We start from the raw sequence: 17,831 nt of genomic DNA on the forward strand, positions 1-17,831 counted from the left end.
TATATATAACAATTAAAGCCATTTCAAAATATTAATAAATAATAATAAAAAAAAAACACTATATGCACCAATACTATTCTCACCAAGCCCAGTATGAATTTTTGGCATATCAATTTGTATCATAATTTTCTGATTGGTGTGAGAACTGGTGTGCAATTATTAAAACAAAAACTGAAATAAATACAAATTAAAGCAAATAAAAATGACAAAATCACATAAGAAAATGAAGTAAACTGATAAAATAAAAAGAAAGCTACTAATATATACTCAAAATATATTATTATAGTATATAAATAATACTAAAATAAACCTATGGACAACAAGCAGTGCCATTAAAAATGAAACTAAAAACATAATAAAACAATTTAAAAAAGATTAAATGTAATGCTTTCATTTAATATTTTTAATTACAAAAATAATCAATTAAAAATAAATGCCTTTCTGATAACCCTATTTTATATTTAGCCCTAACCCAAGTTAAATAAAAATGTGAAAAAAAAGGGGAAAAAAAGACACACACATAAGAAAATAAAAATAAAACCTGAAAATAAAAGCAAAAAAGTAATAATTACTATAATCAAAAAGCACTGCATGCAACAAAATAGTGAAACGTGCCTGTGGTGACATTTCTGCAAAATTGTATTATGCTGCATATGATAATATGTTAGTACAATATCGTGGAAGTTTGTAAATGAAATGTTCAGTGAGTGCTGCTAAAATGCTAATGCTCTATTGCGTTGAAAATAGAGTATCACCTACAATAAACCCTACCATAAACCTAACCGATAGTGTTAACAAAAGTAAACATGAGATTAAAAATTTATTTGCTGAAGCAACCATGACATTTTAGCTCACTTTCACATGCCTTTATCATGATTTGCATCACAAGTGCAATACTGTACTGGGTGCGCTACCAAGCAAGTTTACTACGTCAGAAAAGCCATTCCTATGAAGCTGATTATGTGATGCTAAGCTCAAAATGTGTTAGTTTACAAACCAGGCGCTATGATAAAAGTGTTTTGAGGTCATAACATAGTATTGCGAATGAAAACAAGCATTTATCAATCAATAATCAAAATTAGTGAGAACTACACTGTAAAAAATAAGTGTAATTTTAACTGTAAAATTTAGTAAAAACGCTACGGAAAAAAACTGTTAATAGGTTAACAGTAAGTTCCCGTACTATATACAGGGAAAAACTGTAAAATATCTAACCAGACTTTTCATTTTTACAGTAAAATGCTGTTAATTTTAGTTTTTAGAAGTAAAAATAACAAATCAATGTATAATTTACAGTCAAAAACTGTAAACTGATATTCCCAGAATTCCCTGCATGACACTCCACATTTGAAAGTATTTTGTTTAAATAATCATGTTTTTTTAATAGTTTTTGTTATTAGTTATGTATATTTGGGCTTTATGTTACATCTTCTGTTGTTTAATGAAAGTTTAATGCATTATTTAAGTATCAAGTGTGTTACCATGATGGTGTTTTGCCTTTGCATGAATGACCTTTTATATATTAGTATATACTTCTGCTTGTGGCGAAGCTACTCGTGATGAGCTTTGATTCTTCATGTGGCTTTCTCTTTTACCACCTGCATTATTATGGTGGTTGTCAGTATGTTAAAGGTACAAAACAGATTTTAATAGCAGTGTGCATTGTTGAATTTACTGGTTTACATTCAAATTTTCTTGTTTGTAAATTACAGTTTTATACTGTAAAGTTTACAGTTTTTGGCCGTAAATGTGTTTACAGTTTTTCTGTAGTTTTTACAAAATTATTCTGGCAACCACAGCTGCCAAAATTATTTTGTAAAAACTACAGAATTTTTTTTACAGTGTAGTGTTAATTTCAGCTGGAAACTGCAGTGAATTGTATGTATAGGTAGGTTTTTGGAGTTTTGTCTTTTTCAGTAAGCCTAAACTGTATCAACATTTTCAGACTCGATGTGAACGGGTTCACATGGGAGTCAAATCTTTTTTTATGCTTTTAGCATTTTTTTAGTCTGCATAAGGGAACTTTCTTCAGGTAAACGACAAGAAAAGAGAAGACGACTGAAGAAAACAAATTAAGCATGAGAGCAAAAGAATGACTGAAAAGAGATAATGAGCGAGGGAAAAAAAAGGTGAAGGAGGCAAACAAAGTGCTGTGGGCTTCGTGTCGCTGGTTTGGAACTAATCCTCCACAGGACGGACAACACGTGTAATTTCCTTTCATTTATATATTGCACATATTTTACTCTCTTCTGCTTCTTCTCCATATACAGCTTGCAAATGAAGGTCTGCAGACAGCAGATAAGAAAACACAAGCCCTCGGCTGCGGGCAACAACTCCAGCAGACGAATGGAGGGCGAGAGAGAAAAGGCCAGCTTTACCGTTAGAGCTATATACGCTTTAATGTCTATGTGTGTGTGTGAAACTGGACATTCAGTGTGCTGACTCAAACATTTCATTAATCTGTATAATCAGTATTATTGTCTTGATTCCCAGTGAAAATATCTAAACATCCTTTAAAACAACGAATTTGCTTGCGAAGCAAAACTGCATATTAAAATGGTGACTTGGTTTCGGTGACGGATCTTGAATCAAGTTCCTCAACAGCAAATTGCAGCCACACTCAGACTCGTTATACAGACTCTGGCTGTATTTTATTTTCTCCTCATGTGAAATAAAGCTGAAATAAATTAGATGGGAAATTTAAGTGAAAATTGGAAAGTTGTTGTTGTAGAGAAATGAATTTAAGCACTAAAATTACTCAAACTAAAACTGAAATAAATGTGAATTAAAGCTAAGAAGAAATATTTAAAAAAGCAACAAATCAATAGAAATGACAAACGCACATAATAAATGTATTAAAACGAACTTAAATTAAAATGAAAACTGAACATATAAAAATATAATATAAACATTATATTAAACTGATAAACACTCAAAATATTAATACATACTACAACAAATTTAAATAGTACAAATATAGCTGCAAGTGCTATTATCGGGGTTCAAGCACATATGAAAAGACATTACGTATCATTTAGTAAGCCTGTAACCACCTAAATCAATTATTTAATTATTTTTAATTTTTTTGCAAATTCAGGTAATTTACCATAGAAATATGATGATTTTTAATGTTTATGACTGTTACAGCGCCACCTATGGTTTAAAAAATTCGTTTTTTTTTTAAATAATGTCAAATATTTTAAGAACAATTTGATTGACAGCAGCGGCCCTATAGGCAAAGTTGTTCAGAATGAGGAGATCGATCGTACGATGTGAAGATCTAGTGTATACGTGAATATATGAACATTTTCTGCAATTTGAGGTAATTTACCATATAAATATAGTTTTTTTGAAGCCTTTTTAACTATTATATTGCCACCTGTGGTCCGATCTGCATGAAACTTTGCGTGCTTGTTCAGAATCACCTGTCGCATGTGCTCACCTAGTTTCGTGAAGTTTTGAGTTTTCATTTAGGCTTTATAGGCTTTTGGGTATATTTGGACACACCCCTTTTCTAAAAGACCCTGTTATAGATACCCAAATGGTAAAGTTCAACATTTCTTTTTTTTATATATATAATTGAAAAAAACTGACCTACAGAGTCCAGAGAATTGTACTGCAGTGCTTTTTTCGAGATTGAGCGAAAAACCTAGGACTAGTTCGCAAAAGTCGTTTTTTTTTTTTTTTTACATATCAATTATGTAACAAACGATTTGATTGACAGCAGTGGTTTTAGAGGCAAAGTTGTTTGGAATGAGGAGGTCTATGAGATGATATGAATATTGTGTGTGTGTGAAAAACCTCGCAATATACAGTCGTTTATGCCCTTGAAAAATGCGATATCGCCCCACAGTGGCCGATTTAAATAGCAAAACATGTACCAGTGCTATGGAGAATGGAGCAGTGAAATAAAAAAAAATAAAAAAATATTAAATTTAACGGTTTAATTTAATACTGTTAATTGTATACAAAAATCCATTAAAAATCAATACATTTTTGTAATGACAACAAATGGTTACATACTAAAATGACTAAAATTAAAATGGAAATACAAACTGAAGTTAAATAGAAAAAACTAACAAAAAATTTAAAGAGATCTCGTTTATCTCAAAAACTTGAAATGCATGCATGAATGCATGTCAAAATATATGTTTTGTTATTATCATGTTATGCAACACTGCATGTGTGTATGAACTTGTACCTGTCGCTGTACGCTGTAGCTGTTGCAGGCTGAGTATATCTGTATGCTGCATATCCACCCTGAAAACACAAAAATGACAAAAAGATCAACACAAAACAGACAAACATCAACAAAACTATCACTTATATCACACAAATAGATATACAGCAACTACCTATTACACAAACCCAGTGAGCAGCACACGCAAATATTGTTGTACAAACCACTTCATCTTGTGCTTGACATGTCTTTTTGCGGTCAAATCTTTACAGATTTTTATAAAGTAAACGTAACAATAACTTTGATATTGTTAGTAATATTTCCAGATGAAACTTACTGGACTGAAGCAGCTTAGGTTGACATGATTATTTATGCACAGTGTTGGGGAAAGTTACTTTTAAAAGTAATGCATTAGTATTACAATATTGCGTTACTCCATAAAAAAGTAACTAATTATGTTTCTTAGTTACTTTTTATGGAAAGTAATGCGTTACGTTACTTTTGCGTTTTTATGCATAATGTTTTAGAAAAATAGAAAAAATGTTGAAATGTGAGTCTCAGATCTGATCATCAGGTTTTTGAGGAGCGTTTGTTTTCAGAAGCTTTACTTTCACTGTTCCTCAGTGGAGGAATGATCTTCACAAGCCTCCAAAACATCTCAAATCTCATCTTTAGAGGAACGTTTGTTTGTTCATCTCTCAATCATCATTGTATTGCATTATATGTTTTGCTCATCAAACTAAGCATTTAAATATCATCTTAAGACATATTATTAGCAGATATAGAGTGACAACTGATATTTATATCATTTTATGTAATCGATTTACATTACAAATCCAAATCACTCACTTTTTGGCCATATAAATATCAGCATCTGCAGTTTTGGCCTCTGAATAAAACTGAGCTGTTTTATTCCCCCCCTCTATTCTCACTACATCAGACTATATGAGCCATAAAAGCTTGATGCGTCAAATATGATACCCAACAAAAAACACTTTTTCTTTAATGTTTTGTCTAAAGGTTAAATAAACTGTTCAATTTTTTAAAAACGAGACTTTTCTGATTAGTATTTCACATATCAGACTTTACAGGGTTAATACTGCAGCCTAGTATCTGTACAGCATCCTCAGAAGTGTGCGTATGATGCCTTCAGATGCCGTCTTTATCGGTTTTGAAGCACGTCTGTCTTGGTTCTTGTTGGTTTCTCTCGAAAACAGAGCAGATTCTGTTGATTTGCCACTTGTATCATAATCAGCAGAGACTCTGAGGTGGAGTCGAGCTCATTTGTCTGTAGGCAGATCGCTAATAACACACATTAATCAGAGCGTCAGAACGAGAGCAGCCGCTGTTTGACTTTCTCCGGCCCGACAAACACACACAACGGCCATGAGTGAGCGCGCCGTGCCACTGGGGGGCGCTGCGACACACGATAACGCTGGTGACTTATATTTGGGATGCTGAGTGTGGAAGGCTTACACTGATAATGTGTGCCGCATTTAAATCGGGCACAGAAAGAGTATTATTGAGTGGAGAATTTGAGACAGTCAGCACAGAACGGCTTGAGCGTTACTGAAACGAGCACACGGAGACTCTCGAACGCTACGGAAAGGGCTGGGTTTCCATCACTCGGAAAACAATTTGAATCAGAAGAAGTTTGTGAGTGAAAACGAAATGAAATCAGGTTAGAGGTTGAGCGGGGGATTGCAAGGTCATGTGACCCTTCCCCTGGGGACAGGAAGTGAGGAGGAGCAGGCGTGGTGAACTTCCTGCGGGACTGCACTTATTGGAGACCCCGCCTGCGAACACACGGGGTAATAAATCAGACTGTCAGCACCTCCGGCCCAATACACAGAACATGCCTTTATCAGGACACCGAGAGCCCCGACGCTAAATATAACAGACCACACCGCTGAAGATGAGAGAACAGACAATGAGAGAAGAGAGAGAGGAGAAAATATGCGGGAAGAATGAGAAGTCATGAGAAAAGAAGGGAAGAAAAAGGAAAAAGTAAAAGAACAGAAGAGGAGAGAATAGAAGTGAAATCTGAAACAAGGGAAACAAAACAAAAGAAAAAGTGAAAAGACAAGTAAGAAAAGAAAAACAGAAGAAAAACTAAAAGAAAATATGAGAAAAGAAAACAGAAAAGGAACAAAAAAGAATAATATGAGAAAAGGAAAGGAAAAAAGGAGAAGGCGAGAAGAGAAGGGAAAAGAAAAGGGGGAAATCAGAAAAGTAAAGTGAAAAAGAAAATAAAAGAAAAAGAAAAGATTAGAACATTTTTGAACACAAATAAAGAAAAAGCGAAAATGAAAAAAAGAAAAGTGAAAAAAATGGAAAGAAAAAGGAGAGAAAAGTAAAGTAACCATGCTTAAGCCACTATTCTCTGAATAGAAAATTCAGAGAATTTCTAGGAAGAGAAATATACTGATATTTCTCTTCCAAAAATATCAGTATATTCCACACAGACTCTCATTTGAATAAAATCAATTCACAAATTGATAGAATAGAATGAATAAAATGAAAACATTTTTCAAAAAGGCGAGGAGATAAGCCGAGAGCAGAGAATGAGAATGAAAGAGAGATGTGCGAGTGTGTTTGTTCTCCTGCGGGTCAGTGTGTCACTATCAGGGTGACACAGATGTGAGACGACTTACAGGTGTGAGAGTGTGTGTGTGTGTGAAGAGCAGTGCTAGTGGGAACTGAGGGTCCACAGCCACCAATGAACAAACCACTCCAACACACACACACACACACACACACACACACACACTTATCCTAAACCTGCCCCTCACAGAAAACTCTCTGCTATTTTAGATTTTCAAAAACCTTCATTCTGTATGATTTATAAGCTTGTTTCCTCATGGGGACCGAAAAATGTCTCCACAAGGTCAAAATTTACTGGTATTACTATACTTGTGGGGACATTTGGTCCCCATAATGTAGGGAATACCAGGTGCGCGCGCACACAAACACACACACACATACACACACACGCACACACACACACTCGTGTCCCTTTTCTTCGTGACTTGTTTTATCATCCAGTTGAAGCTTGATTTTTTTTTACTCGTTAATTGGCCACAAAGGGTATATTTTTCACAATTTTTCCCTCATTTTTCCCTATTTTATTGCCACCAAATGTAACTTTTTCACAGTTTCTTCTTATTTTTACCAATTTTACTGGCTAGTAAATGTTATTTATTTTATCATTCATTTTTTATTTTTACCCATTTTATTGCCCACCAAATATATTTTTTTCCACTTTTTTGGTTCTTATTTTTAACAGTTTTATTGGCCGCCAAATGAAAATTTTCAAATTTATTTTCTTATTTTTACCATTTTATTGGCAAGCAAATGTAGTTTATTTTATTTTATTCTTATTTTTACCCATTTTATCAACATTGGCCATTGGCCACCAAAATAATATTTTTCCACCTTTTGTTTTATATTATTATTTCCCCCCCTTTTCTAGACAGCAAATACATTTTTCACTTGTTTTTCTTATTTTTATCAATTTTACTGTGCACCAAATGTATTATTTTCCCACTTTTTTCCTGATGTTTACCCATTTCATTGGTCACCAGAAGTATTTTTTTTTCACTCTATTTTTCATTCAGTTCACCTCCTCACCTCTTTTTCCACAAACACTGACAGCAGAAAAGGCACATGCAAATAAGCAACACTAACCTGGAGTGCAATTCGTTCTGTGTGAACACTCTCCTCAGTATTTTACCAGCATACTCCTGTTTAAACAAGTCAAGTTTTCAATTTCCATTCCTTTTTAACTGTTAAAATGTCAGGCCTGTAGCACTGCACTAGCAACACCAGGGTCATGGGTTTGATTCCCAGTGAATGCATGAACTGAGAAAATGTATACCTTGAATGCAATGCAATTCGCTTTGGATAAACGCATGCGCCAAACGCATGAGTGGTTTGAAAGCATGATTTTGTGAGTGCATACTGAAGTTCGAGGACATGGAGAGCGCTTTGCTCCTTTGGAAGACTCTGAGTTTGTGGTGACTGAAGGGAATCTAGAATTGGGTTGTCAGGTTTCTTGGCACAAGCGAGACATCGCTTAATCGACGCCAGAGATCCTGGATTGGAATTACACTCCGCTCTCATCCCACAAGAAACAAAGTTACTCACGTAGATCTCCGCGCCGTAGAATCCGTCCTGATACAACACCCTGTGAGACAGAGAAGAGACAATGAGAGCTTCTGATTATCACAGATATGAGCATGAAAACCGCTGCAGAATAAAGTCATGTGACCGAGAAATAAATGACTTTGGTGCAGAGAGATGCACCTGAAAAACGCTGCACTGGAGCAGGACAACATCACATTCAAATACAGCTGTCAATCGATTACAATTTAATTGCATGAATTATGTAGAATGTAATTGCTATTGCACAGATCAGTATTTGCTCATAAAGCCTGAGCAGCAGATGATAGTGTTTACGGGTGAGACTCACGTGCCGTAGGCCGGGATGGGTGGAGGAGGAGGAGCCGTACGGAAGGTGTTGTAAACGGCACGACCTCTGCCTCGTAAATGAGCGCCTCTGTACGCCACCGTGGTTCCTGCCGTGGGATACGGGAAGCCCGTCACTGCAAACACACACACACACCGAACATCAGCAACTCCTGCTGGATGCCGTTTATAAGGACGCATGGTACTGTAGATGAGGTGCACGTGTCTCTATGACACAACGGAATGAATAAAGACAATCTGAGTGCTGTTTGCATGTGCAAAACTCATTGTCACGTTGCTAGGGTATTCTGTTTGGTTGCCAGGTATTTTTTTCCTGTCTTGTGCCCTCAGGTCTCTATGATTTGGTCTCTAAATATGGCTTTTGTCCCCCTTTTTTTTTTTTTTTGCAAAACATTTTCTCATTCTTGCCCATTTTATTGACCAGCAAAATGCAATTTTTCCAATTTTATTGGCCACCCAAAGAATATTTTATTTTCACAACTCTTATTTTTAGCCATTTTATTTGCCCAAAAAGTAATTTTCCAATTTTTCCCTTATTTTTCACCATTTTATTGGCCACTTAAAGGATTTTTTTAAACATTTTTACTTATTTTTATCTCTTTTTTAATTGGCTAGCAAATGTATTTTGATTACCATTCTTGTCTTATTTTTACCCATTTTATTGGCCAACAAAAGTATTTTTTTCTACCATGTTTTTTCTTATTTTTACCCATTGTATTGAGCAATGAAAGGATTTTTTTTTTAGTTTTCTTTTATAATTTTATCTGCTTAAAGGAGTAGTTCACTTCCAGAATAAAAATTTCCTAGTAATTTACTCACCCCCATGTCATCCAAGATGTTCAAGTCTTTCTATCTTCAGACGCAAAGTAAATGAAGGTTTTTGAGGAAAACATTCCAGGATTTTTCTCAATATAATGGACTTCAATGGGAACCAACGGGCTGAAGGTCCAAACTGCAGTTTCAGTGCAGCTTCAAAGAGCTCGACACGATCCCAGCCGAGGAATAAAAGAGTCTTATCTATTCAGGAAGTGAACTACTCCTTTAACAAACCACAGGGTTTGACCTCTCTCTGTTAGTTTGCTGCACCATTGATAAGTTTACTAGATGACATAACGATGGTTTCATTCTTCATAAATCTTTATCGAGAAATCACACAACAAAAGGAGAAAACAGAATTTGGGCCCCATCGTACATTATTATTATTATTATTTTTTGTATCTGTCCCACAAGAGTGTAAAAAATCTATAACAAATAATTATTATATAATTTGATGTCATATTTTCTAAAACAACGTAAGAATCAGTTGTTGAAAATACATATTTTTGGACTCCCTGTTTACGCTGCTGCTGTACAGGCACCGATGTTGTTTGATATATGTAAATGAAGCTGATAATGAGCAGGCGATAGGCTACACTGCCTCAATAAAAACACATTCATCAAACCAGCCGATATGCTGTGGCACAAAACACCAGGGGAAAAAAACCCTCAGAAAAGAATAAAAATACATGCAGTCAGTGAGACAGTCAGTTCGGTTCTGAAGGACTCGTAAGCAGCCGCTCAGCCGTTTGATGGCGTTTAATGCCTGCAGTTGTGAGGAGTTGGAGTGAGTAATCCACACGCGGGGGAACAGACACCGATTAATCAAATCAACGCCAAGTGCTTCATTATCTCCTTAACACACCGAGAAACAACGAGAGAGCTCATTAAGACACTTCAGACCAGATCAGACCGGACTATATGAGAGCTTAAAGAAAGAGATCTGTCATCATTTACTCATGCTTTTGATTTGCTTTTAGGAGCTTAAAAGTGTGTTTTCGTTATTTTTAAAAATGATATACTATTTAATATGAATATTATTAATTTTAGTAATATTTACAATAACAACTATTCATAAAATAGAAATAGTATAATTATTTTATTTATTTATATAATCTATAACTACAATTTATATTATAATACTATATATTTATTTTTATATAATTATATTACTTTTTAATTTTTGATATATTTCAATTACTAAATTCATATATTTAAAATAATTATACAATTGATAGAATACACTACTATACAAATTGTATAATTATTGTTTTATTTATATAATTACGAATCTGCAATTACAATTTGATATATACCTTTAAACATATTAATATGTATAAAATTATTAACTATAATGTAATTATTTATACTAATGTTTTTTATATTTTATATATTTGATTACTAATATAATATATTTAAAATAATTTACAATTGATATACTGTATAAAGTGTATAATTATTGTTTTATTTATATATATATACAATTACAATTTATGTGTATAGTATTTCTGTCCTTATATTTTTTTATTCTAATTATTTTTTTATAATTGATATATTTAAATTACTAATATATGTAAAATAATTACACAATTTACTTAATTTACACAATTTACTACTATATACATTATATAATTGTTACTTATTTATATAATTACATATCTTTATAATTTATGTTACTTACATAGTTATATAAATAAATAAAATAATATATGTTATTGTTTTGAGAAAATCTCTAGCATCATTTGTTTGCAGATGCCACTTGGTTTGAAATGTATTGTATCCAATGCGATGAAATTCACACATTTTTAAGTGTGACTTAAGTGTCAAAAGGTGGCCAAATAGTTAATAAATAGTTAAATACATACATTTTGTTTGTTGAATATAAAGATGAATAAATCATGACAGAATTGATGGTGAAATTCTTCCTTTGAAAGATATCCCGATATAAGAAACCTCCTGAAGCCATTCGCAATGTATAAGTGTGTGTAAAAGTCCTTTAATAAGAGTCACGTTGGGTGTTATCACAATGAGTTCTTCATTCATCAGTCATCTGGGAAGATCTGCAGCATCTACGTTTCCATCAACCGAGCCAAACACAGAGAGCGATCGCGGCAGTGATACTCTCTGAGCTCATTACCTCACACTCATCACTAGAGGCTCATGGGAAGGTTTGGGTTGCAAGCAACAAAGAAGAATGAAGAATCTGGCGCCACGAAGACTTCCATCAGCGCACATACACCTTACAATACTCTCAAACACACACAAAGCTCAATAAAACACACCTGCATGTGACCTCACACACACACACACACACACACACACACACGTGAAGACACTGCTCGGACGGATTTCCTTTTGGTCTGATTTCTAAGTGAGAGGAGAAACACTTTCCTGAGCGGCTGCAAGGCTGACGTCTGTGGTGCTGATCGCAGGCCGACAGCCAACTGGTGAACATATGCTGACGTTTAGTCCTGATAAAGTGCATCTCAGCAGCAGACGAGGGAACACACACCCCTGAGAGGAGCCACGGGATTTAAAGGGTTGAGTGTGACGGCAGAGATCTGAGATGGACCGTGAACTTCCTCTTGGTATAACAGACGGCAGTAAAGGCAGAGAAACCCCCTGAGCGTGTGTGTGTGTGTGTGTGTGTGTGTGTGTGTGTGTGTCACTGCTCGATTACACCGTCAGCATCGCTCACTCCAGAGCTCTTGATCTGTTAGCCGACTGAAAGCTAATCAAATCCATCCATAGGACAGAGACTCACAATGTATATGGAGAAATTGGACACATTCTCTCCTCTCACACACACACACACACACACACACACACACAGCAACACCACAAATCACTTTAAACTCTTCCTGCACATCACTTTAAACTCTTATACGCTGCACATCACTTTATAACTAAATAAATAATTATGATTTATTTAAATCTATCCATCCATCCATCCATCCGATATTATCTGGGTCTGTTGGTAAGCCTGTATGTTCTGGTGAATTAGCTCTGTGTCTGTGTGTTAGCGTATGGCTCTGCTGAGCTCTAATGTCATTTAATTTTCCTTATGCAAGACTTTTACAGTCATCGAGACTCGAGGGCAAATCAGAATGAACTCAAAACAGAGTGCGCGAAACGAACTAAAGCCAATTACTCTGCACTGAATTCTTCATTTGTGCCACTGAAGAGTTTTAAAAGAAATGTGATCCGTGACTGCTAATCAAATGGAGCCCAGAGCTAACTAGCAGCGCTAATGATACGACCACCATCTGACTGCCATAAATTACAGCAGCGGTTACGCTGTGTTCAATAGCCTGTGCGTTTATTAGGAATGGAAACCAACGTGGCGTCTAGTTTCGCTAATATCACGCTAGCATGAGTCGTTTTATTGGTGCTGCTGGATTGGCGGTTGAGGAGTGCTAACGCAGCACTCTCGGCTTCTTGTCCATAAAGTGGGAAATCACTGACATCAGCACTGTGCCTCTGAGCAAGACATTTAACCCCGGATCGGTCTGGACGGGACAGAGTCCCTAATACATCTGCAGTGAGCCCGTCTGAGTCAATAGCAGCAGATACATGACAAACATCACAAATACTACTGACCAGACATCTGCACTAGTGATTGTGTGTGTCGTCCTGCGGCATTTGAATGATGTTTATCTAACTATCTATTACCCTAGCAACACCCTAGCAACCAGTCAGAACACTTTAACAACTGAATAGCAATGTCATGACAACCATTTATCTATCTATCATCTATCCATCCATTCGTCTATCCATTTATTATACTAGCAACCAGTCAGAACACCCTAGCAACCAGTCAGAGCACAGTAGCAAGACCCTAGCAACTGCATAGCAATGCCATGACAACCATTTATCTATTTATCTAACATCCATCCATTCATTCATCTATCTATCCATCTATCATCCTAGCAACCAGTCAGAGCACCCTAGCAACCACCCAAAACAATTAGCAACTGCATAGCAACGCCATGACAACTATTTATCTATCTACATCCATCTATCTGTCCATACATCATTCCAGCAACCAGTCCAAACACCCTAGCAACAACCTAGCAACCAGTCAAAACACTTTAGCAACCGTCCATCTATCTGTCCATTCACCCACCTATCACCCTAGACAACACAAACACAGTATTAACATTCAGGCCTCTGTTTGCACATCTCACTGAGAGAAGATGCGGGAAAGCTTCTTTCTCACCTATACATTGTTCATTCTCCCTGACTTCCTTCCTCTCACCCATCCTTCCCCTCACTCAGAATGGTCAGTTGCAAAATATAATGTTCTTCATGAATGCAAGTGATATTCACAGTCATGTTTGGTATCATTTGAAATGTCTCAGTGCAGCTGGTACAATAGTCTCAATCTTACAAGAAGGAGACTAAAAGGTAATAACGACCCTAAGAGTTTAGAGATTTTTTGCTCACTGTAGAGGGTGTGCCCTTTCCCAGTATAATTCATGCAAATTACCATCAGCCCCCAAAAGCTGTAAGCTCTCCATGTCTAGGACTTGATCAATGCAAATTCCAATTATTAGTTCCTGTCTCCATTTGGAGGATGTTTGTCTTGGTCTGAGTATTTAAGGAAATTTTGCAAGAAGATCAGGGCACTTCTGTAATCAGATGAGCCCGTAGTGTGGAGTGTGTCCATACACTCAATACTACGTATTTTTCTGAAATCAGGTACGCGTCTTTTAGTCTTAGATTTATTTTTGAGTATTTGATGTATTGATTTGATTTGATATCTCTGAATTGACTATGCAATTGGTATAATACATATTTGCCTGACTGATAATAATTTGTTACATTTGACTTTATTCTGACTTACTCTGAGATTATTGCCTCTAGTAGATTACGTTAAAGGTGGGGTAAGCGATTTCTGGTAGCCAATGTTGACATTTGAAATCACCAAAACAAACACTCCCCTACCCCAAAAGGGTCTCGCCCCTATTTTGATAGCTCCGCCCCACACATACGCACGCAACCCAGGCAACGATTAGTTCTGTGAAACAAAGCAAAACCAATGTTACACCGTGTCTACACCGGACGCGAGCGGCGCGGCGTGACAAAATACTATAGAACTCATTATAATCAGTGATGCTGTCTACACCATAGATATATATATATATATACATATCTATGGTCTACACTGTATGCGGCGCGGCACGACATGACAAATACCCGACAGAAAACTGCTGCTGCTACAAGTTTGTTTTGCTATTCGGCCCGAATCAGTTTTCTAAAGCGTTTTTGAAAAATCGCTTACCCCACCTTTAAGTCCATAACATCGCAAATCTACGCTCAGGTTAGTAACGGACTAAACTGATGTTTTAGAGCTCCGACTAACACATTGGCATTAGTTATGTATACTTAGACTGTAGAGGCTAATAATGGGTTTTCCATTTATAGCTGATCTGAATAGGGTGAGCCTCAACCCCTGATTATAGTAATATTATTGTAACTAAGTGTACGTGGGAAACTATGGCATGGTTATATTACCATTAGAGGAAGTTAAGTTGGTCAGCTGGGTCCTATGGTAATGGTCATGATCTCTGGTTAGATATAGTCTTACCTTAAGTGTGATCAGATTTATGAGGACTAAATAAAATGTTCTATAATGAGCAAAGTAGGTACACGCCTTCTATAATATTAGTCAGTCGCCTCTGTCTAATGACCAAGACTGATGAGTTTGTGAGTATGAGATCTGCATACCCGGCCGGTGCGAGACTCGAAGTGTTATAGGAATTCGAAAGAATGAGTACAATAAGATTAAAGAGTTAAATGGATAGATAGATTATCCTATGAATGATCAATACTCATTGGCATTCTAACCTAAATTCAAGGTCATAATAAAATGGAGTCAGATTAGAATTTGATTGAAGTTAAATTACTTTGTGCACAGAAAAAGACCGAACACGCAGGAAATCAGCCACCATTGGATACCTTCGTTGGGCCAACTGTGTGCACCTTACAGCAACCACAGTCCCATTGTGGTAACGAGCTTTGCATGAACAAAAGGTTTCCGCATCTTTTGAAACGAAATGGCAAAAAACACTTGACAAATCTTCATGATAATTACACTACAAATAGCAGTTCATTAACATATGAGTGATGTGGGGAATTTATTCATTTTGAATTACTGTTTTTAAAGTAAAGGAGGAAAACCCCTGCAAATGTTTCAGCACCGGTCAAACGGATCTCTTTCCGTGATTTCTGTGTAAACAGGTGTGCAAGACAATAGAATACAGTGATGCTCTTCCTCACCTGCGTAGAGCTCAGGTCCGTAAACGGCTCCTACCACCGGATTGAGTTTCCAGCCTGCAGAAACACAGGACAGAGATGTGCTTTAACAGATCCCGCATCTGTCAGTGAGAGTCAGAACAGCTGTAAAAACAGCTGTAATGCTGAGAGGAGCTCTTACTGTTTGTGTACGGGTTTACTACTTTCTTATTCGTCATCACTCTCGCCGTGGCGTTGTTCACCTGAGAGAGAGAGAGAGAGAGAGAGATGTGAGCGCACCGCAGGAACAAAAACACATGCATACGAACACTGCGCTCATGCAAACATGCATGCATGTGAGTAATATCCCTCTGCTCTTCAGCTAATCACCCATAATGCATCTCTTCTGGCTGTTCTGAGCCATGCACACCACACTTTACAGAATGTGTTACTATATTTGGATATTTTCCTTCATTTTCGGAGTTTTGGTGTTATTTAACAGATGCTTTGAATTGATGACATACACAAGCAATGCAAAAAAAAAATCTCCAATGAATAACAAAAGTAAACAACACTGGAGCATGATGTATGATCTGAAATAAGGTTTGTTTTAAACTGGTTGTACATTATCCAATGGAAGATGGTGGAGGATGATGAATATAATAAGATTCAGCTCTTTTTATATTTTATAGATTCAGTTTTACATCAAACAGATTCAATTGCTCTCAGAGATTAAAATAAATAGTCTGGGTCATTTTCACCTTAATTTCTATTGACAGTATTTGCTCAAAGATATGTGCATATTAGTGCTGTAAAACGATTAATCGCGATTAATCGCATCCAAAATAAAAGTTTTTGTTTACATAATATATGTGTGCATACTGTGTATATTTATTATGTACATATAAAAGCACACACATACAGTATATATTTTGAAAATATTTACATGTATTTACATTTATATATTTATATTCATATAATTTATAATTATATTCATATAATTATATATAAATATATGTAATATATAAACATTACATATTTTTCTTAAATATATACATGCATGTGACTTGGACATATTTTTTGTGAGATTCACCCTGTTTGTCACAGAAGTTGTCAATAGAGCATTTAACCCAGAATATTGTTTTCAGACGTCACAAACACACACACAAACTCAGACAGGTATTGTGCAGATGCTCGGGAATCTCAGGATGAGGGCAGGAAATGAGGTCAGCAGGCAGGAAAGGAGGACGGAGAGAAGGGGAAAAGGAAAGCACCTCGATTTTACGTCCTTCTACGATTGTACCGTTTAGTTTCTCCCGTGCACGATCTGCGTCTGTGCTCGTTTCAAAAGTTACAAAGCCAAAGCCCTGCAGACGCATGGAGTGAAGCAGGAGGAGAGAGAGAGAGAGAAACAGGTTTGGAGAGAGTCAGGAGCCCACGAGAGGAACAACATGATCAGGAGGGTTACAGAGACACGCTACAGTAAAACACCAGCAGAGAAACCTGCAGACGCACAGTCTGTGTGTGAAGAGCTGCAATCAGATAATGTTAGTGACAGAAATAACATACCACACTATAAACCTCTTGCAGACTGTCACATGTGTGAAATGTTGCTTTACTCAGAGACAAAAAGTGACTAAAGAAGCTTTCACTCGACGGCCACATTCGTAACATATTTGACAACTACTTAAATGAGGAAAGGCTGAAATCTATGAAACTGTCAAAATTACATATCAACATATTTTAAATCGAAATCTTATTTTTAATCTTATTTTCAGATTATATATATAGTAAACAATTATATATATAGTACATATATAGTTAAAAAAAGTAAGTAATCTATAATTTAATAAATAAATGTAATAAATAATTAATACATTTTACTTAAGCACAATTTTAAATCACACAAAAAGTACATAAAGTATATATTATTTATTTATATATAAGTATATATTGTTTATTTATTTTTTTTATTTAATATTAATTTAGTATAGAACATTCTTTTTGATTAACAACTGTTCTGAGTTTTTTTATTACATTTTATTTGTATTACATTTATTATATTTAAATTATTATAATGTTTATTGAATATATAATTTATTTAAAATGT

General features: G+C 35.6%; 1 protein-coding gene across 2 annotated transcripts in view; it reads right to left on the reverse strand.

The window, feature by feature from the left end:
- Positions 1–17,831, reverse strand: part of LOC107696360 (RNA binding protein fox-1 homolog 3-like) — a 78,542-nt gene that overhangs the window by 3,520 nt on the left and 57,191 nt on the right. Inside the window, exons 5-10 of one of the 2 annotated variants that reach the window (XM_016496657.1) lie at positions 16,996–17,088; positions 15,924–15,984; positions 15,767–15,820; positions 8,652–8,784; positions 8,327–8,366; positions 4,202–4,260 (exon numbers count right to left, since the gene is read on the reverse strand). In XM_016496657.1, the coding sequence (XP_016352143.1) occupies positions 4,202–4,260; positions 8,327–8,366; positions 8,652–8,784; positions 15,767–15,820; positions 15,924–15,984; positions 16,996–17,088 (440 nt within the window). The remainder of the gene's footprint in view (positions 1–4,201; positions 4,261–8,326; positions 8,367–8,651; positions 8,785–15,766; positions 15,821–15,923; positions 15,985–16,995; positions 17,089–17,831) is intronic. The other variant, XM_016496658.1, reaches the window with a different exon arrangement.

The sequence above is a fragment of the Sinocyclocheilus anshuiensis genome, unplaced genomic scaffold (assembly GCF_001515605.1).
Source record: "Sinocyclocheilus anshuiensis isolate Anshui unplaced genomic scaffold, SAMN03320099.WGS_v1.1 scaffold62, whole genome shotgun sequence".
NCBI classification, from domain to species: Eukaryota; Metazoa; Chordata; class Actinopteri; order Cypriniformes; family Cyprinidae; genus Sinocyclocheilus; species Sinocyclocheilus anshuiensis.